The sequence below is a fragment of the Sus scrofa genome, chromosome 17 (genome assembly GCF_000003025.6).
Source record: "Sus scrofa isolate TJ Tabasco breed Duroc chromosome 17, Sscrofa11.1, whole genome shotgun sequence".
Classification (NCBI taxonomy): domain Eukaryota; kingdom Metazoa; phylum Chordata; class Mammalia; order Artiodactyla; family Suidae; genus Sus; species Sus scrofa.
In genome coordinates this window covers 61423150-61442251 of record NC_010459.5, presented here as the reverse complement: position 1 = coordinate 61442251, position 19102 = coordinate 61423150, and the positions used below count along the sequence as shown (strand labels likewise).

General features: G+C 61.6%; 1 protein-coding gene across 2 annotated transcripts in view; it reads right to left on the bottom strand.

Moving 5' to 3' along the window:
• Window positions 1-19102, bottom strand: part of CDH4 (cadherin 4) — a 494919-nt gene that overhangs the window by 11903 nt on the left and 463914 nt on the right. For both annotated transcript variants that reach the window (XM_021078205.1, XM_021078206.1), the window contains 3 exons: window positions 15583-15720; window positions 7312-7497; window positions 68-321 (listed from right to left, as the gene is read on the bottom strand). In XM_021078205.1, the coding sequence (XP_020933864.1) occupies window positions 68-321; window positions 7312-7497; window positions 15583-15720 (578 nt within the window). The remainder of the gene's footprint in view (window positions 1-67; window positions 322-7311; window positions 7498-15582; window positions 15721-19102) is intronic.

Sequence of the window (19102 nt, the reverse complement as noted above, 5' to 3'; positions counted from 1 at the left end):
GGGACACCTCGGGACTCGCGGGAACCTGGGTCTCTGCCCTATGGGCGAGCGGGGAGCTTGGGCCCACCTCACGGCCTGCTGCATGAACCGGTCGGGGTCCACCGCCGAGAAGGTGGTCAGCACGGTGCCGGAGGGCACGCCCTCCTCCAGGCGGATGAGCTTGTGGTTCGAGGGGAAGTAGGGGGCCTCGTTGATGTCCACGACCGAGATGGTCACCCCCGCCGTGGACTGGAACGACATCTGGATGCCGCTGGCCAGGGGCGCCTGGTTGGACACCATCACGGTCAGCATGAAGGCTCTGTTCAGCTCGTAGTCGACCGCCTGCAACGAGACGCCCGAGAGGTGAGCTGGCCTAGGGGCCCGGGGGCCCGCGGGGAGGCTGGCACCCCCGGGGCTGGTCCTGAGGGAGGCCAGCTCCGCCTCCCGTCTCTGGCTTCCTGCTGGCTTTGGCCCGTGGGCGGAGAGAGAGTCTGGGGTAAGGACCGCAGACCTCGCCCTCCCGTCTCACATCGGGTGGCAGCAGCCGGCCTCCTTGGTGGCACAGCTTCCACCAGGCGCCACCCCCGCACGCCCGCTGTCACCAGGCGACGGGGGTGCTGAGCCCCCGGCCTAGGGACTCAAGGTCCTGGCCCTCGGTCCAGGGCGGAGTGGGTGGCTTGGTGGCCCCACGGATGCGCCACTGTGGGGCGGCCTCTTGGCAAACGGGGTCTCCGCAGCGGTCACGAAGCTAAAGGTCTTGACGGCAAGCCATCCTGATTGAGGCCCTGATCCCAGCTCAGGGCCTGGGGAGGCAGGGCAGAGGGTCTGAGACACCGGAGAGGCCACGTGGGGATGGGCGCCAGCGACGGCCGACGCCCACCAGGAGCAGGACGGGGCGGGAAGGAGCCGTCCGGGCCTCCCGCGGGCGCTTGGCCCGCACACCTGGATTTTGGCCATGTGGCCTCCGGAGCCAGTGTCCTTCGGAGAAGAGTCCATCCAGGGAACGTCCTTCAGCTGTTTTCCGCGGTCCCACCCTCGTCGATGGCGACTTGTGACAGCAGCCCAAGGACACCCTCACCTCTCTGCAGCCCGTACGGGCGTCCCTTCCAGTGAACGCGGGTTCTGGGGGCGTCAGGACCCCGACTGATGAGCGCCAGCAGTTCTCCTGTTTGCAGCGCTCTCGTCTGTGGGGTGCTCTTCACTCTCCGAGGGGGACGGAAGCTGCTCAGAAGCACTCGGGGCCCTGAGGTGTGTAATTATTCACAGGAGTCTTACTGGAAAAAGCAACACCATGCACTGCAATTGCATCTAAATTATTCTGCTTAGACACACACAAAGCATGTACCCAAGACTACTCAGCACAGTGCTGGCTCATTCCTAGAGGGTGCTCCCTGCGCAGTGCTGCCTGGGTCATTCCTAGAGGGTGCTCCCTGGTGTCAGACAGACACCCCCCGCCCTGCTGTCAGAGGGACTGCCTCCCCCGGGGGGGGCGCTGCAGAGCAGGGACTGTACGAGCAGAGACAGTGTGTGGGGAATGGAGAGGCCTCAGGAGGGCCGGCGAGCGGAAAAGGTAACATCCAGAGCCCGCTGCTTTTTGTGGGAAAGGGGGAGAGGAATACGAATTTGCGTCTGCCCCTGCTCACACGTGCAGAAAAGACAGCCCAAAAGAGCACAAGAACAGTCACCGCGGAGCCCGGGGAAGGATCGGGCGGAGGGAGCGGCCGGGGCGGTGCGCTTTCGCTGCCTCTGTTTTGGGAGCCGTGTGGATTCCTACAGTCTCACGTTTTCCCTAACACGAGGAAAATCACACATCAAGCAGCCTCTGAGACTTATGAACTGAATCAAATTAAACGACCCCTCTATCAAGGGTGACGTCAGTCCCAAGAAAATGGAGGTTTCCAGGGACTCGGGCAGTCTTTAGACGGTGGGGTCTTCACCGATTGAGTCTAAGGACAATTATCATTGCAAAGAAACCCTAAACGCATCGGTCTTCTTGCTCCTGGCAGCGATTCTGGGTGTGCTATTTTCCAAGATTTTATGTACACTTGGCCCTCCACATGGATTCAGCCAACCAGGAATGGAAAATATTTGGAAAAAAAAAATCCAGAAATTTCTAAAAAGCGAACCCTGAAGTGTCTCCACATAGGCAACTATCTACACAGTGCTGACACTGTATCATCACAGATCGTGAGTTGGGGTTCACAAGCAGTGTGGGGGTTACACACACCTACGAGGGACGGAGCAACGGCGGGTTTTGTTACCTGCCGGAGCGGGGCAGTCCCGCAGCTGATCCCCTGTGGAAACTGAGGTGACGTGTGTTGCAGGATCGAGCAAATGGGCAATGATGTTACTATGCCAGGAACCCCGACTTACAGCGCGAGAGCTGAGATCAGGCACAGAATCAACAACGTCAAGGAAGACCTCTGACCTTCCGCTTGGGCGGAAGGGTCTCGGGCGTCCGTGAGACGAACCAGAGGCAGTTAGGAAGCCCGAGCTTTGAAAGGTCACGTCCTCACCCCGCCCCAGCGGCAGTGGCAGCAGCGAGCACTTCTCAGGTCCGGATATTGGTTTCTTTTTTTTCTGTCCTTTTGCCTTTTCTAGGGCCGCTCCCGCGGCATATGGAGGTTCCCAGGCTAGGGGTCTAATTGGAGCTGTAGCCGCCGGCCTACACCACAGCCACAGCCGCGCCAGATCCGAGCTGCATCTGCGACCTACACCACAGCTCACGGCAATGCCAGATCCTCAACCCACCGAGCGAGGCCAGGGGTCGAACCCGCAACCTCACGGTTCCTAGTCAGATTCGTTAACCACTGCGCCACGACGGGAACGCCTGGATGGTGGTTTCTAACCACTGCTCCTCGCTGGACCCAGATGTGAGGCAGGAAATCAGCAAGACGAACCTGGCTGTCCGCGCGCATCACAAGACAGGGACGTGGTGGAACCAGCTGGGGAGGTGCCCCCGGCCAGAGGTCACGGCCAGTGATGACTCTGCCGAGGGTGGGAAACCTACGCAGGCGTAGCCGCAGCGAGAAAATGGCAGACACTCGACTCCACGCATCCCTTGCGGACTGACCCAGGTCCTGCTCTCTGGCGCCTGTGGACGGTCACTGCCGGGCCAAAGGGACTCTGCACACATGACGAAGGTACGGATCTCGAGACGGGAGGTGATCCTGGCCCTAAGTGCGGTCGCGGGGTCCTCGGAGGAGAGCAGTCTGGGGGCTGAGGCGAAGATGGTTCTGGCTCTGAAGGCGGCGGGAGGGCCCACAGCCCAGGGATGAGAGCTCCGAACGGGGACCAGCCGGCCCGGGGGGAGCGCGGTCTTGCCAACACCTTGATTTTGGCGCTCTGACCCCAGAAGAGTGCGAGAGCAGACGTGTGTCATGTTAGGTGACTGTTACAGCAGCCACCGGAGACTGGGGGGGTGATGCCACCGTTACCAGGGCACCAGCCCTGCTCTGAGAACCGCGACCTAAAGATAGAGAAGCAAGCCTTGTCCTCCCTTCTCTGCCGAGCTCTGTTGGTTTCATGTCCCCAGGCAGTGGCTGCAGACAACACACCCTTGTTACCTTAAGGGTCTGGAGGTCGGAGGTCGAAACTGTGCTGCTGGGCCAAGGTCAAGACGTGGGCAGGGCTGGTTCCTCCCGGTGGCTCCCGGAGAGTCCGGCTCCTGTGTTCTCAGCCCTCCCTCTATCTCCAAAGAGCAGCGCGGCCTCTTGTGGTCTCTCTCTCTGCCTGCACCTCACATCCCCTCTGACTGCACCCCACGGGGGACTCCATGATGACCGGAGCCCCCTGGGTGATCCAGGGCAAGCTCCCACCTCCAGGTCCGTAATTAAGTCACATGCACAAAGTCCCTCTTGCCCCTTCTGCACAGATTTGGGGGTTGGGTCTGGGTGGGCATCTTTGGGGGTGCTGTTCTGGCTGCTGCCAGCCCGTGTCTCAGCACAGTCGCAGGGTTCTGGCAGACGAGGGAAGGCTCTGCTTACAGAAGCGCCCTGGCCACGGATCGCTCCAGGAATGACGGGGTGTAAAGCCCCGCTCTGTCCCCGAGTGGGGACGAGACATCGGTAGATCAGGTCACACCCTCTTACTTCTGGGTGGGCCTGGAAACCCTCGTGACAGTTAGGGCCGCACATTTCCGCTAGGAGAGGCACTGACCTGCCCGTGGGACCTGGTGTCCTGTGGGTGCAGGTGGCGGGCGGGCTGCTGCCCTGCTCTGCCCACTGTTGTGGCTGGCCCGGCCGGGAGGCGCCTCCACTGATCTGCCCATGGCCCTGCCCCATCTCCGGGCTCCCCCGCCGCTCAGCCCGGAGTTTCGTAAGCATTGAAAATCACATGCCTGGCATGTGAAACCCATGGCTTCTCAGCCCTGCTGCTGAAGGGTATTGAGCACAAGGAATTTAAGAAGTGGGCACGGGGCGGGCGCTGAGCACAGGGCCGGGGTAGGTCAGCTGTGCCCCACGGGGGCCCAGGGCGTGGAGGGGACAGCCCGACATGTCCATCGCCATTGCCCGCTGCCCAACATGGTGCCCTCGGGGGTGTGTTTAGGGAGGGCCTTGCACCTGCAGGATGGGACCTTCCATGGCCCAAGCTGGCCGCCAGTCTGAAGAGGCACTCAGGGCAGAGTGACCTGGCGCCCCTCTCCTGAGCTCTCCCTGGGGACTTCAGGCCAGAGACTGTGAATGCACCCAGGTGGGAGCTTGGTCCCCTGTCCCCAGAGAGCGCAGCCCCCACCTGCACCCCTGCTGTCAGGACCCCCCACCCAAGAATCAAGCAGCTGCCAAGCCTCCGGCCCCTCCCCCAGGGCCCTTGAGCAGTGGCTGGGGCGGGCGACTCTTTTTAAACACATTGTTTCGTAAAACCACGGCGGTCTCGACTGTGAACAGGTCTCTAAAGGAGGTGATCTTTCTCCCGTACTTACTGGTTGGCGTCCCCGGAGGACATGGGATAATGCTGCGGGCCACGCATTAAAACCGGCTCACCAGTCTGGCAGAGGACGCCGTCCAGAAAGACTATTACGGCCCATAAAGGTCCCAGGAGGGCAAGATAGCGCGTATTTGTAATGCAGAAATCAATAGGTAATCTGCTCCCAGTTTCACTTAGAGGCCAGAGAGACCTGCTGGCCGGCGGCCGCCCCTGCCACCACCTGCCACCCTGCGTCGTGGCCACGACCCTGTGCGGGGGGGCACGGAGAGGCAGTTGGGGCTCCGGAGGAGGACGGGGACAGGCACAGGCACCCACTGGGGTTGGGATCAGGGCAGATGAGCTGGCTGCTCACGGGGGCAGAGCAACCAGCCCGTGACAACAGTAGCAGTGGTGACGATGACAAAGGTGAGCAGTAGGCGCTGGCTCTAGTGACCAGGCGCTTGCGATGCCCCAGGCGCTGCACCGAGTCTTTCCTTTCGTTTTCTTTTTTCCTTTTGTCTGTCTTTCTTTTCAGGGCCGCACCTGTGGCACATGGAGGTTCCCAGGCCAGGGGTCCCGTGGGAGCTGCAGCCACCGGCCTCCACCACAGCCACAGCCACGCGGGATCCGAGCCGCGTCTGCGACCTACACCACAGTTCACGGCCACGCCGGATCCTTCACCCACGGAGCCAGGCCAGGGGTTGGACCTGTGTCCTCGCGGATGCCAGTGAGGTTCGTTAACCGCTGAGCCCCGACGGGAACCCCTGCACTGCGTCTCTTCTATCCGGGGTCTGTTTTGACGGGTAGAAAAGGCCCCCAGTCAGCCTGTTGTCCGTGCACAGAACGGAGGCACGGGGCGGGCGGCAGGCCCGTGCGGGTGGGTGAGCTTAGAGCCAGCGTGGATCCAAGAGCAAGTGCCCCCAGGACGCCAGACGCCCTGCGGGCTGGGCCGCAGCCCCTAACCGCCCCTTCACCTCCGTGTCCCTGTCGCTCCCAGGCCCCTCCTGGCCACCTTCCCCTGAAACGACGCCTGAAAGGTGGGTGTCTCTGCCAAAGCATCGCAGACCAACTTGCAAACACTTTTTTCTCAGATGGACATCGTGCCGTAAACAGACTCTAAACAGAAGTTTCCGAGGAACGTGCTGTTTGGAATAAAAACAGGACTGACGGGAATGGGGGCCGCGTGGCGCTGGCTGCGGCGTGTCCTGCCCAGGACGCGGCGACCGCGTGCTCTCCACCTGGATGCGGTGACCGTGACCCGGGGGGACAGCACAGCTGTGTGCTCTCAGCTCCAAGAGTTCAAAACCTCGTCTTCAAATTTACATGCAGTCAACGCAGCCATAAGAAAGAATGAAATAATGCCACTTGCTTGGGGCACCGTGGATGGACCTAGAGACTCACACTGAGTGAAGTCGGTCAGAGGAAGACCCCGTGCTATCACCGACGGTGGAATCTCAAACGCGACACCAGTGAACTCCCCTACGAAACAGAAACGGACTCACAGGCGCAGCGGAGAGACTTGTGGTTGCCGAGGGGGAGGGAGGGCTGGGAGTCTGGGGTGAGCAGAGGCAAACTCGTCTATAGGGATGAGAAACGACCGGGCCCTGCTGTACGGCACGGGGAGCGCTCTCCGACATCCCGTAATGGCCCATCGCATACGAGCAAATGGAAAAGGATATACACGTGTGTGTGTAGCCGAGTCATTCTGCTGTAGCAGAAACTCACGCCGCGGTGTAGATCAACTGTACTTCGATAAAATAAACTAGGAAAAAACTTCGGAACTCGGGTGCCCTTTACGAAAGCCCACATCTAGGGACGTGCCCTCAGCTGGACTTCGATTTAAAAAGTTCATGTACAGTAAGATTTGCTCGTGAATGTTCACGAGTCCACCACCGCCACCAAGATGTAGAAGAGCCCCCCCGTCCCTGTCCCCCCTGCTGCCCCTTGGTAATCCAGACCGCCCATCAAGACCGCGTTTCTTGATGAGCCCTTGACCTTGATGCCCAAACTGAGATAAAGACAGTGTGGGAAAGGACAAGCATTAGCTTGAGTGGCTCCGAAACATACACGGAAAATCTTTAGACCTGAGCCAAGTCCGTCCTGCAGTGCATCACAAAAGAAAACCCCTTCCTGGCCAGACTGGATTTCTCTCCGGAATGCAAGGACGGTTCAACATTAGAAGAGGCTCTTAATGAGTCACCTGCTCATGGATTGGGGGGGTGCTTTCCGGGAGAAGATGGGAGCCTTCTCCCTTTGGGGTGGGTGGCCTCTGCCCCAGCAGCGGGGGGCACGAACCTTTGCCCTCAGGTCCTGGGGGAGGGGGCGGCACCGAGCACTGAACCGAGTGTCACCTGGGTTAGGTTTGTCTTTGGGCAGGTGGCGGGGCCGAACTCGGGGTGCCCGGCAGGAAGGGAGGCGCGCACCTACCTTCGCTACGGTGACCATGCCCTCGTTGGTGACGGGGTCTGTGCGGATGCTGAAGTGGCCCGAAGGGTCCCCACTGATGATGCGGTAGACGGCGTTCCAGTTTGGGGAGTGAGGCTGATCTCGGTCGACCACGGTCAGGTTTGCCACCACCGTCTCCACCCGGTTTTCAGGCACTTCGCCTGCGTACTGCCGAGTGTCAGGAAGGAGATGGTTAGGAGCCGTGGCAGGGCTGGAGCGGGGAGAGGTCAGGGTGGGCTGCTCTGCCTCCCGCTGCTCCCAGGCTGGCGATTCCCCCGGGGCGCCCATCCCGTGTCTGTGCTGACGAGGTGGCCTCTGGACGGGCCCGGCTCCCTCCCTCACGCACGCCCGGCCTCTCTCCTAAAGCCCTTCCAGCCCTTCCACATGCAGCGGGGGCCCAGGCAGACACCAGAGACTCTGAGGATGTGCTTGGAAACGGGACCTGAACACAGGGTGGCAGCTGCAGAGGGCTTCCCGAGCCAAACCACCTCTGGGCTCCTGCCCTCGCGTCGTCCCCAACAGGCCAGGGGGCCCGGGGTCAGCAGCTGCAGGTGTGCAAACAACCAAACCTTGAGCCTCAAGCCTTTTTCTCCCGCCACGGAAGAGTGTGGGCTGCAGCCACGCCCATCTGCAGGTGTGCTCACATGGCCGTGGCAGTTAGTGCAGGCGCGGGTGGGGGTGTCGCTGCGGCCGAGGCGGCGAGGGAAGTCTGCTCACCTCTCGGCAGGTGAGCATCACTGCTGTGCAGACGCGGCCCCGCTCAGAGTGGCCCTGACCTCACTCCCCTGCTCTGCTGCCACCGTCTCGAAATTCTTAATTTGTGAACAAGGGCCCTGCACACAGTGTGGCCGTCCTGTCACCATGCAGTGTGCCTCTGAGCCACAAAACCTGGTGACAAAGTTTGGACAAATATCCGGGGATTTCTGGCTGTGCTTGCAGCAGCCCAGCCCTAAGGCCGGTCACCGAGTGCCCAGCCGGTGCCAGGCACTGCCCGAGCATTGATCCCCAGGTTCCTCAGATCTCTGTTCTTAAGCCCATTTTACAGATGAAGAAACATAAGCAAGAGAGGTTAGGAGACCCTGGGGTACCACAGAGGGAGGGGCCCAGAGTGTCCTAAGGATTAACCCCGAGTGCTGGGCACGGTGCCCAGGCTGGCCTCTCCCGGGACGCCCGCAGGCCCAGGCAGCTTGGTTCCAGCCCCTCGGCCCCTGGGTCGCCTTTGCTCCCACCTGATCTCAGCCAGAGGTGAGCCCCCAGGCCGCCCAAAGCCTTTCTGCAGTTGGGCACCCGGCGGTTACGGCTGAGATGACAGGCCTGCTTGGTGCCCGGCTGTGCCCTCTCACGTCCTGGAGCCCACACAGCATTGCTTTATTACAAAGTCCCCAGCCCCACCTTGCCACCCCGAGTGAATTTCAAAACCCAGGCGCCTGGTGGGGCGTGTACTCCTCGTACTCGCGTCCTCGCGTTTTCTCGGCTCTGAGTTTGCAGCCGCCGTCTGGAAATTTCCCCATTCCGCACCGGGCGCTCAAGGGCCAGGCCTCTCCAGATAACTGTCAAAGCCTCTGCAGGGGCGCAGATGCCACCCACCCCGACCCCTGCCCACTGGGCACACTGCAGGCCGTGTGGACTACAGCCTCTGCTCTGGGCGAGACGGAGCAGCGGGACCTGCCGTGGGTGCCAGCTGCCGGGCCCTGCCCCCAGCTCCGGTCCGCGCCCTCAGGGCTGCCTGTGCCTCCGAGAGACCGGGACCTTGAGCGCAGCTGCGGGTCCCAGGGTGCTGCAGTGGTTTCCGCCCTGAGCAGTGTAGATTCTAGCCCCGGGCAGTGTCAGGGCCGGGGCCCTGAGGTGCAGGTGACTCAAAACCAGACAACAGTGGCTTGAACACAGGGACTCTCCCCTCACTGAAGACCCACGGGGGTGGGGGGAGCGGCCAGCTCACACCTTTCAGGAATTCGGGGGGGGGGCAACCGGGATCCCTAACTCTGGTCCGGGGGCCTCGCAGCCTCATTTTCTCAGGGGCGCGGCGGGTCTGCCGGGCTGGCACAGGGGCTGGCACAGCACAGGGCCAAGTTCAGCTGCATATTCTGTTTTTGTAAATAAAGGCATTAGGGGCAGCCACGTGCCTTGTTTATACACATGGCAGAGTTGGGGAGTTTGACAGGCCCCCCAAAGCCGACAATACCTGCTACATGCCCTTTACAGGAGGTCGGGGAAATCCCTGCTCTAGACCGCCTGGCCCTCACCTCAGTTCAGAAAGGGGTGCACGGCTTGCAGCAGCCACTTAGGGCTCAGTTCTGGTGCCCCCCGTCTCTGGCCTTGGGATGGTAACCACCTGGGCCTGAAGGCGTCAGGGTGGGTCAGAGATGCCACACGCAGCCTGAGTGTGAAGCCAGCCCAGAGGAAGCACCACTCAGGGAAGGCTCCTAGTGACTGCTGGAGCCTGGATCCAGCTGTGCCTGAAGATAGATCTAGGACTTCAGCCTCTGTGAGATGAGGAGATTTTGTGTCAGTTGCCAGGGTCAGTGAGGTGGACATCAGTTAGGGCGCCTGGCTCTCCAGCCCCTTCTAAATGTCCTTCTTCATTCTCCAGAAACCTGCTTTCTCACCCTTTACTATAGCCACGACCTGGTCAGGTGATCTCAAACCTGCCAGGGAGACACAGCAGCAGAGAGGCCTTGCGCTTTGGTGCCTGCAGTGGCAGAAGGCGGGGGGGTAGCACCTTGTCCAGCGTCGGAGATGGGAGCTTCGGTCTCTGTGGCCTGTGGTGGTGATGGGCGCTGCCCACCGCCCCCATGCACCCAGCCCTCGTTTTGTGGCTGTTCACGAGTTCCGGCAGCTGCGGCCTCGGCTCAGACAGCCAGGGTGGGTTCTGCTGCTGTCATCTGAGAGCCCCCGCTGGGGCTGAGCTGCAGGTGCACCTTCTGGGGGGGCATCGTGCCCGCGAGGGTCCCGCTGGGCTCCTCCGCCCGCTCTGCTGCGGTCAGTCCCTGGAGAATCACAGGCCTGTGGTTCCACGGCAGCGGAAGAGCTGTGTGTCCCCGAGTCCGATTCCTTCCAGACTCTTCTGGGGGAAGTTTATTCGCACAGTCTGTTTTAATTCATGCAAGTTTAATAAAGGTTCACAAAGAAGGGCCTTAAGCTGCTAAGTCTGGTTTAGGATTTTCTTATTAACCTTCCCTAGCCATGATGAGTTTTTAATTTAATTTTTTGGGTTTTCAGGCACAGGGAAAGCCTCTCCCGTGCCCCACGGGATGCAAAGGTGGCTCTTTGGGAAAGGAAGGATTTTAAGAGCATCAGAACGGAATTTCTCGCCGAGACGTTAACCCAGCACCTGCATGCACTCCCCTCCCGAGAGGCAGGGCGGATTTGCTCTTCACGCCTGGGCCTTCCAGCACAATCCCAGCTCCTGGCAGAAATGCGCCTGGGCCCTGCCCCAGGGAGGTCACATCAGCAGAGCGGAGGGTTTGGGTGAGAATAGGGAAGTCCAGCAGGACTCAGGGCCAGGAGGACAGAGAATGGTAGCACCTGTCCGCCAGAGCCGAGGCCCCTGTTCTGTGGGGGACACCATGCCCCCCCAAATGATGCTTTCGTTTCTGTCCTCGGGGTTCAAACCATCGCTGGTGCTGCTGAGGCTCAGCCTGGGCCCTTGACCCTCGCTAGCCCCCGCTCCCCTCCCCACCTTGCTCAGTCCGGTCCTCTCCCACGCTGGGTCCTCGGGACAGGTCACAGGGCTGGCCTCGCACCAAGTCTCGCTGTGTGTGGGCACCTGCTCAGTGACTGACATCTGGGGACTGCAACCCCATCTTACAGACAAGGAGACCGAGGCACAGAAAGCTCTGGAACTTGCCTAAGGCCAGCAGCTGGTCAGCACAGGAGCTGGGGAGCCCGGTCCCTCCCCCTGCACGTAGCTCTGCTGGGTGGGGGCCGGGAGCACGAGGACGTGGTCATCCCGCCCCATTGAAGGACCATGGGAAGCGTGGCCGCCCCTGGGAAGCGGCCGGCCTGGTGGGAGGGCGCGAGGTGCTTGGAGAAGCGGTTCTGGTGAACCCTGCAGGGCAGAGCTTTGCAGGGTGTCTGGGTGACCGAGGCGCCGCGTCCACTCCTTTGGGCGCCAGACTGCTGTCCTCAGGGACCCGCACCGAGTCGGTGTCACCCCTCTCGCGGCTTGTGGGCGCGGCTGAAGAGCCGCTGGGATCAGGGACTCAGGGCTCCGGCCAGATGGGGCCACTTTCAGGCTGGGGGAGCCCGGGTACCCCGGTCTAAACCCCGGGCTGAGGCTGGCTCTCTGCCTGGCCAGGCAGGCCATTCCGAGGCTGGCACTGGGCTTCAAGAGGGCTTCAACATGTGGGGCCGCAGCCCTGGCGCCCAGGGCCCTAAGTCACTGCCCGGCCTCTGGTCGCCTCTGAGCGGGGCGCGTGTGGACTCTGGCCGGCAGACGCAGGGCCTGGGTGCTTGTCGCCCCATCTGTCCCCAGAGACGCCGGGAGGGCAGCCACCAAGAGCGCAGCCCCTTCAATGTTGAGCCTAATCGTATCCCTGCGCGCCTCGGGATGGGGGTGGGCCGGCCGGGCAGACGCGCTACAAACGAGGTCCCTCCGTCAGGCAGAGTCCGATGAGCCCGAAGGACCCGGCCCGCCCCTTCCTGACAGATGAGGAAGCCGGACTGGAAACGGTTTCGGCGCCTCTGCCGTGAGCCCCTCACCGGTGACGCGGGGCTGGGACAGCGCGCGGGGCGGACCTGATCCGGGCAGGGCTCAGCTACCACTGGCGGTTTCAGGGCAGAGAACAGACTTCCTGCTCCCAGCTGCTCCCGGCTCAACCCTGAGACGGTGTCACGCTCAGGAAAACACTCTGATGCACAGAGAAGTCCAGCTATGAGCCCAAGGCCACACAGCTAAGAGGGACCGCGGGGAGGGGGGCAGGGTCTCCTGACTCCCGGAGACCCTCTGGGGGCAAGCGTGTGGGTGGTGGGGGCTGGGCTGGAGGAAGGGAAGGCCGCTGGGACGCTGGTCTCTAGGGCTCTGCTCCAGGACTCGAGGACCAGGCAAGGGGCAGCCCAAGGCAGGGTCTGCGGTGTGTCCTGGGGCCTGAGCCCTGTCCTGCAGACCCTCAGCCACCCTCCAGGGAGGGCCGCGCCCAGGGCCCCGCCGACCCGCAGGACAGCTTCTTAGCGGCAGCAGGCCCACCGCAGGCCCAGAGAAAAGAACTTTCAGGTAACATTTAAGAATGGGAATCGGATCTCGCACCTCCCACCTCTTCAGCTTCTGCTGATTGTTCTTGATTAAGCTCGATCAAAATAGCCGGGCTGGTGGGGGGTGTGGCCAGCTCTGGGCCTTCCGCCCACACCCCCTCTGAGCCCAGCAGGCATGTCCTGGGGCCCTGCCTGTCATCCGCCCCAAGGTGTCCTGTCCACACCCAGCCACACGCAGGCACGCCATTGCCCCGGAGGTCTGACTCCAATGAGGCTGGGCCTCAGGGCCCTCCTGGCCTCTTGGGGGGGAACTGCCAGAGAGGGGCAGAGGGGGACATCGGCCTGGAAGGGGTCCTTCTGGGGCACGGCTGGGAGGGCAGACTGTCCTCAGGTGGCGTGGAGACGGGAACTTGCCCCTGGGACGCTCTCTGAGGAGCCTCCCGGGTCAGCTGCAAATTCCGTCCCAGTGTCATTCCTGTGCCCAGGGACAGCCTGTGGATTTCTCACCCCCCTGGAGCAGACCCCCAGTGCAAACACGCAATCAGGAAGGCTGGCCTCGTCCCCCACTCCTTGCTGGCCGTCTGGGACCTGCCTTTCTGGGGATCAGTGGGCATCTCCCGTGTGGCGGATGACGGTCACGCAGCAGGAGAGCCACCTGGGCGAGGCCCCGAAGCCGGACCCTTGCCTGGACAGCGGGCAGAGCGTCCCCTGCGGATCTGCCCTGCGGGAGCTTGGGGGTGGGGGCAGCCCGGGGCCCCTCTCTGGGGCTGCGGAAGCCGAAAAAAACAGGGTGGGGGGCTGGCAGGCGCAGACACTTGGGGGCTGGGGGAGACAAGGATGTCCCATCTCAGAAGGGGTGGAAGACTCTTTTGGGCTCTCAGAGGACAGGGGTGTGGCACAAAGGTGAGGCCCCAGGAAGTGGGGGACGAGGCTCAGTCTCACCGAGTCACCTCGGGCAGCTGGGACTCGGCCCTCTGGGCCTTGGCTGTGTCTGGTGGACGGAGGGGTGGCAGCGGCTTCCCTGACAACTGCGGCCGGTCCGAGAAGCCCCGAGACGTGAGCCATCACACAGCCTCCTCAGGCGGTTCAGGAGGAGTCCTGGGGACACAACTACAAGAGTGGGCTCGGCGACGGCACGGGGTCGCTGGCCGTGGCTGTGCTTTCCCTGTTCCTGTGAGCTTGAAATTATTTCTAAGCACACACTGAAAAAAATTCCAAGGCCGTTCAGAATCTCCGCACATGGACAGGTCTCCAGTACGTGACATGAGCGGGAAAAACCCACACGGCGAGAGAAGGGACGCGGGCAGAGAGGAGGGGCCTTCCTCCTCAAAGCGAGGCCTTTACACCCTGTTCAGCCGCCAGTCGCCGCGAGGACGCGGGCTTGCCCATCTTGTGAATTACTAGGGAAACTGAATTTAAAACCCCACAGGTGGCGATCAGATGAAGCAGGACGATGCAATGAAAACGTGTTCACGAATGTCCCCAAGGATCCAAGCCGAAAGCGGAACTAACCCGGCAGGGCGGGACAGCTGGGCTGATACAACCGGACACGACGCCGCCCGCGGAGCGAGGGGTCCGCGGGGCTCCGTTTACCTGACGCCCCAGGACGGGCAGGGCTCAGACCACGGACGGTGGAGCAGGGGCCGCCGCGGGGGACGGGGCTGGGGTGCGGCTGGGGTGTGTTGTTCAGGGCTCGTGCCTCATGCTGCAGGCACGTTAGACCTCAGTGCAGCGGACAAGGATCGGCCTCCCTCCGGTGCACGCTCCCCGGACGCTGCCGCTGCCACTGGCACGGACGCAAACAGCGCGGAAGCCGTCCCAGCGCGAACCAGCAGGCAGGGGTCTGAGCGGCTCCCTCTGCCGGGCGATCTGCCATATGCCCACCAGATGGCGCTGCGCCCCCACCGCCTGGCCACCTCCGGGGACCGCCCTCCTCCGCTAGGTCCTGCTGGACCCAGAACCTGGGATTCCGGGAGGTGAGATGCCGGTACTGGGACGCGGGATGCAGGGAGGGCAGGACCACAGGAGGCGGGATTGCAGGGATGTGGGACTTGGGGACCTGAGAATTGGAGGCTTACTGAGAGGGGCTCTAGCCTGCGAGATGCTCTCAGGGCAACCCGACCCGCCCACCCGGAGGAGAGGTCTCCCCTCTGTCCCCCGCCTCTCTTCCCCGCCCTCTCCCGTCCCCGCCCCGTGGGAGCACAGCTGGTGGGGTCCAATCCCAGCTGCTCCACTTGTGGGCTGTGTGGCTTTGGGCAGGTGACTTAGGCTCTCTGAGCCTCAGCACCCTTCTCCATAACTGGGTCCGGAACCACAGGCTGATCAGGAAGGCCTGGCCAGTGCCTGGGGTTGGTGGCAGGGGACTGGGGGGAGGTCCACGGTGTCGCTTGCGCTCTAGTTCTTTATTTTGTTTATGGCTACACCCACAGCATATGGAGGTTCCCAGGCTAGGGTTGAATCGGAGCTACAGCTGCCGGTCTATACCACAGCCACAGCAACACCACATCTGAGCCTCATTTGCGACCTACACCACAGCTCATGGCAGCATAGGATCCCTTAACCCACTGAGTGAGGCCAGTGACTGAACCTGCGTGCTCATAGATACTAGTCAGGTTCTTAATCTGCTGAGCCACAGCGGGAACTCCTGGGCTCTAGTTCTTACTGTCACTGCTACTCCCTCATCTGCTCTACGCCCCCGGGGAAGGGGCGGCTGCCGGGGGAAGGCGACCCTGAGATCCTGGCCTGCCGCTGGCCGCGGCCCTCCTTCCCCGGGCATCCTGCAGCCGGTCCCACCGCACACAGCCACACGCACACCCCAAAGTGGCTGAGATGTCAGCCTGTCGCCGAAGCCCAAACACCCGGGTTAACTCCTCTGACTCAGGAGGAGTGTCCAGACCGCTCTGTCCCACGTCACCCGGTGTGGCTGTGCCAGATGGGGCCCCGCCCCGCAGGCCGGCTCCGCTCCCTCAGCCTCCGGCTGTCCGTCTGCCCGCCCAGCAGCAGCCGAGAGAAGCAAGCCGAGTCACGCGGCCTGTCCTGGCTGCGAGGGGACGGCGCACTCACCGTGCTGGCGGTGAACTCCGGCGGGTTGTCGTTCACGTCCGTCACCGTGATGATGGCGGTGGCCGTGTTCGAGAGGCCGTAGTTGAGGTTTCCCTCCATGTCGGTGGCCTGGATGATGACTGTGTACTGCTGGACTTTCTGGAGGGGCGAGGAGAGGACAGAGCGTCAGCCTGGGTGTTAGATTACAGGCGGCTTCTACTTCATCAGAGGTGTCCCTGGGACGGGACGCGTCGGCCGGAGGCAGGGCGCTGGGCGGGTGGGTGACCCGGTGGAGAACGAACTTGGCGAGGGTGCCGAGGTGTCTGCCTTCACCGCAGCGCCCGGCTTCCGCAGGCGTGGATCCAGGCAGAACGGCGGTGGGTTTACAGAACCGGGGGCGGGCAGTTTGCAAAGAGCCCCCAGGCCGTGTCTGCAGGGACTTGATTTCTTTAGCATGTCAAGTGCAGCTGCAGGCCAGAAACTCAAGCCCTGCCCTCTCCGCGGACACAAAGCACGCCTGGGCCGCAAGGCGGACTGGAAGGAGCGGTCAGCATTCAGACGCAGGCGGGAGGTGAAAAGGACAAAGCCTGACGGAAAGAATGGATTTTCCCAGGCACCGAGGGGCCTCCCGGCCTCCCCACCAGGCCTCGCTGGCCGCTCCACCGGCACAGAAACCTCGAGTCGGCAGAGGTGGCCTTTCCACACCCCTGCTTGGCCAGAGGTCACAGGTGCTTCCGCTGCGACAGGAGGACAAGCCTCATGGGAGCTCTCCCCCGGGACCACAGCCCGCCTCCCGTTGGCACTACTGCAGGGGGGAGGGCTCTGGGGTCCAGAGCAGAAAGGGACTTGGGGAAATGTACCTCCGGGAGTGACCAAGTCCTGCTTCCCTGAGACGTCGGGGAGAAGCCCGTGTCCTGCCCTGAGAGCCCCTGAAACGCGCTCAGGTTCCCAGCAGGCGCCAGAAGGAAGGGCGATGGCAGGCAGGTCACAAATGCCCGCCCTCCCTCCCTCTCCGTCTCCACCCTCCCCTCCCTCCTCCCTCCCCCCCTCTCCTCCGTCTCTCTATCCCCTCCTCCTTCCCAGACCAGCAGCCCAAGCCGACCTGGCAGCTGATGACAGATGCATGATGAGCCCAGCCGAGGCCAGAGCATGTTTCCAGCTGTGGAATTGATGGCTAAATAAATGGAAACAAATGGGTGCTGTTTTAGGCTAAGTTTGGGATATTTGTTATGCAGCAGAAGCCACCCGATGCATACCCGCGTCCAGGAGGCGGTGTGTGCTAGTGCTGACAGCTCTCCAGCCTCGGCTCCAGGCAGGCTCCCTACACCCTCTGCAAGTTCCCTCCTTCCCTAGACCTGCCACGTCCTCCCGCCCCAGGGCCTGCACGCGCTCTTTCTCAGGGACACCTCTGTTTCTCCGCTAGTCATTGCCTCTGTCTTTCTGGCCTTTGCTCACGTTGCCTTTCCATGGAATCCCCTGAGCCACAGGCAGGCGGGGTCCGTTTTCCGCTCTGCACCTGCCGCTCCTACTGCTGTTCTGGTTTTACGTTTCTTGTGACATTCGTCATCTCATCACTGTCTGTGTCCCTCAGCAAGCTGAGCTCCAGGAGCCATGCTGCCCTGCTCACCGCCTGTCCTCAGGGCTGAATGTGGGGCCTGCGCACAGTAGGTGCTCCGTGAACATGCACTCAGGCTCCCCAAGGCCTGGGGTGACCACAGAGGTTCTGAGGACAGCGGGCTTGTCCACTGAGGCTCCTGGGAGCCCACTGAGGTATCTGGACCTTTGTGGGCAGACAGAAGTCACTGAGGGGGCTCTGAGGGACCCGACGAGTACATTTGGGCCAGATCTTCCTGCCACTGCCTGTTTTTGTCGATAAAGTTTTATTGGCACACGGCCGTGTCCATTCATTTACACATCGTCTGTGGGTGACTGTGCACAACAGCTGAGCCGAGTGGCTGTGATGAGATCACAAAGCTTGAAATGTTTACTCTCTTGCTCTTTTTCAGAGTCTCTTCAGCAAGTGGTGCTGGGAAAGCTGGTGAGCAGCATGTAAGTCGATGAAACGAGAACACACCCTCACACCACACCCAAAAATAAGCTCGAAATGGCTTAAAGACTGGAATACAAGACACGACACCATCAAACTGGAAGAGAACACAGGCGGAACATTCTCTGACATCAACTGTAGCACTGTTTTCTCAGGTCAGTCTCCCAGGGCAACAGAAATAAAAGCCAATCAACAAACATGAGCTTTGCAAGGCAAAGGAAACTGTAAATAAAATGAAAAAGCCTACGGAATGGGAGGAAATATTTGCCAACAATGGGACTGACAAGGCCTTCACTTCCAAAGTCTATAAACGCTCATACAACTCGATAACAAGAAAGCCGGCTCAATCAAAAAAATGGGCAGAAGACTTAAATATTTCTCCAAAGAAGCCATGCAGATGGCCAACAGGCATGAAAAGATGCTCAGATCAAAACTACAATGAGGTACCACTTCACACCAGTCAGAATGGCCACCATTAAAAAGTCTAGAAATATCGGGAGTTCCCGTCGTGGCGCAGTGGTTAACGAATCCGACTAGGAACCATGAGGTTGCGGGTTCGATCCCTGGCCTTGCTCAGTGGGTTAAGGATCCAGCGTTGCTGTGAGCTGTGGTGTAGGTCGCAGACGCGGCTCGGATCCCGCGTTGCTGTGGCTCTGGCGTAGGCCGGTGGCTACAGCTCCGATTCAACCCCTAGCCTGGGAACCTCCATATGCTGCGGAAGCAGCCCAAGAAACGGCAAAAAGACACACACACACAAAAAAAAAAAAAAAAAAAAAAGAAAGCAAGCAGATTTTCCCACAAGGCGGGTGGCGGGGCGGGGGGGCAGCCTCATTTGGGAAACTTCTCTTTTCTCACCCAAGTTTCTCCTGCTCTTGACAAATCTCACTTTCTCCTCCCTCCTGGGTGACCTGGAATCTGAGCTGCGAGCATCTGGGCGGCGCCCTCCCAAGACTGGACAGGGCGGCACCTGGGGCCCTTCCTGCACTTGGATGTCACCTCCTCAGAGGGGCTGCTGCGACCCTGTCTGACTGCGCCCTCAGTCACAGAGCTCAGGCCCAGGGCCTAGGCCGGGGCCCCGGAAGGGGCTGTCCCCACAGCCCCGGGCCTTCTGTGCGACTCGAGGCTCCCGGGCTGCTGCTGGGCACTGAGCTGGTTTCATGAGTGGCTCTTGATTGGAGTATCTGTCCCCAGGCCCCTGTCTGCTCTTCACCCACAGAGGCTCAGGCGGCCCAGGCCTGACCAGTCAGTACGCTCGCTGCCCAGGCCCCGTCACTGGTACAGGGATGGCTGTGGGGTCTGAGCTGCTCTGGTTAGACCTAGAGGGGGACAGGGCTCTCTCCCCTCGTGGTTGCTAAACTGGGTGGCACAGTCTTGGAGGCTGGGGACATCCTGGCTACAACATGGGAAGGGCCCACCTGAAAACACCACCAATGAGGGAAACAGAGGTGAGAAGAGGACCAAGGAGGTGAGTCCTGAAGCCCCATGAGGCACCTG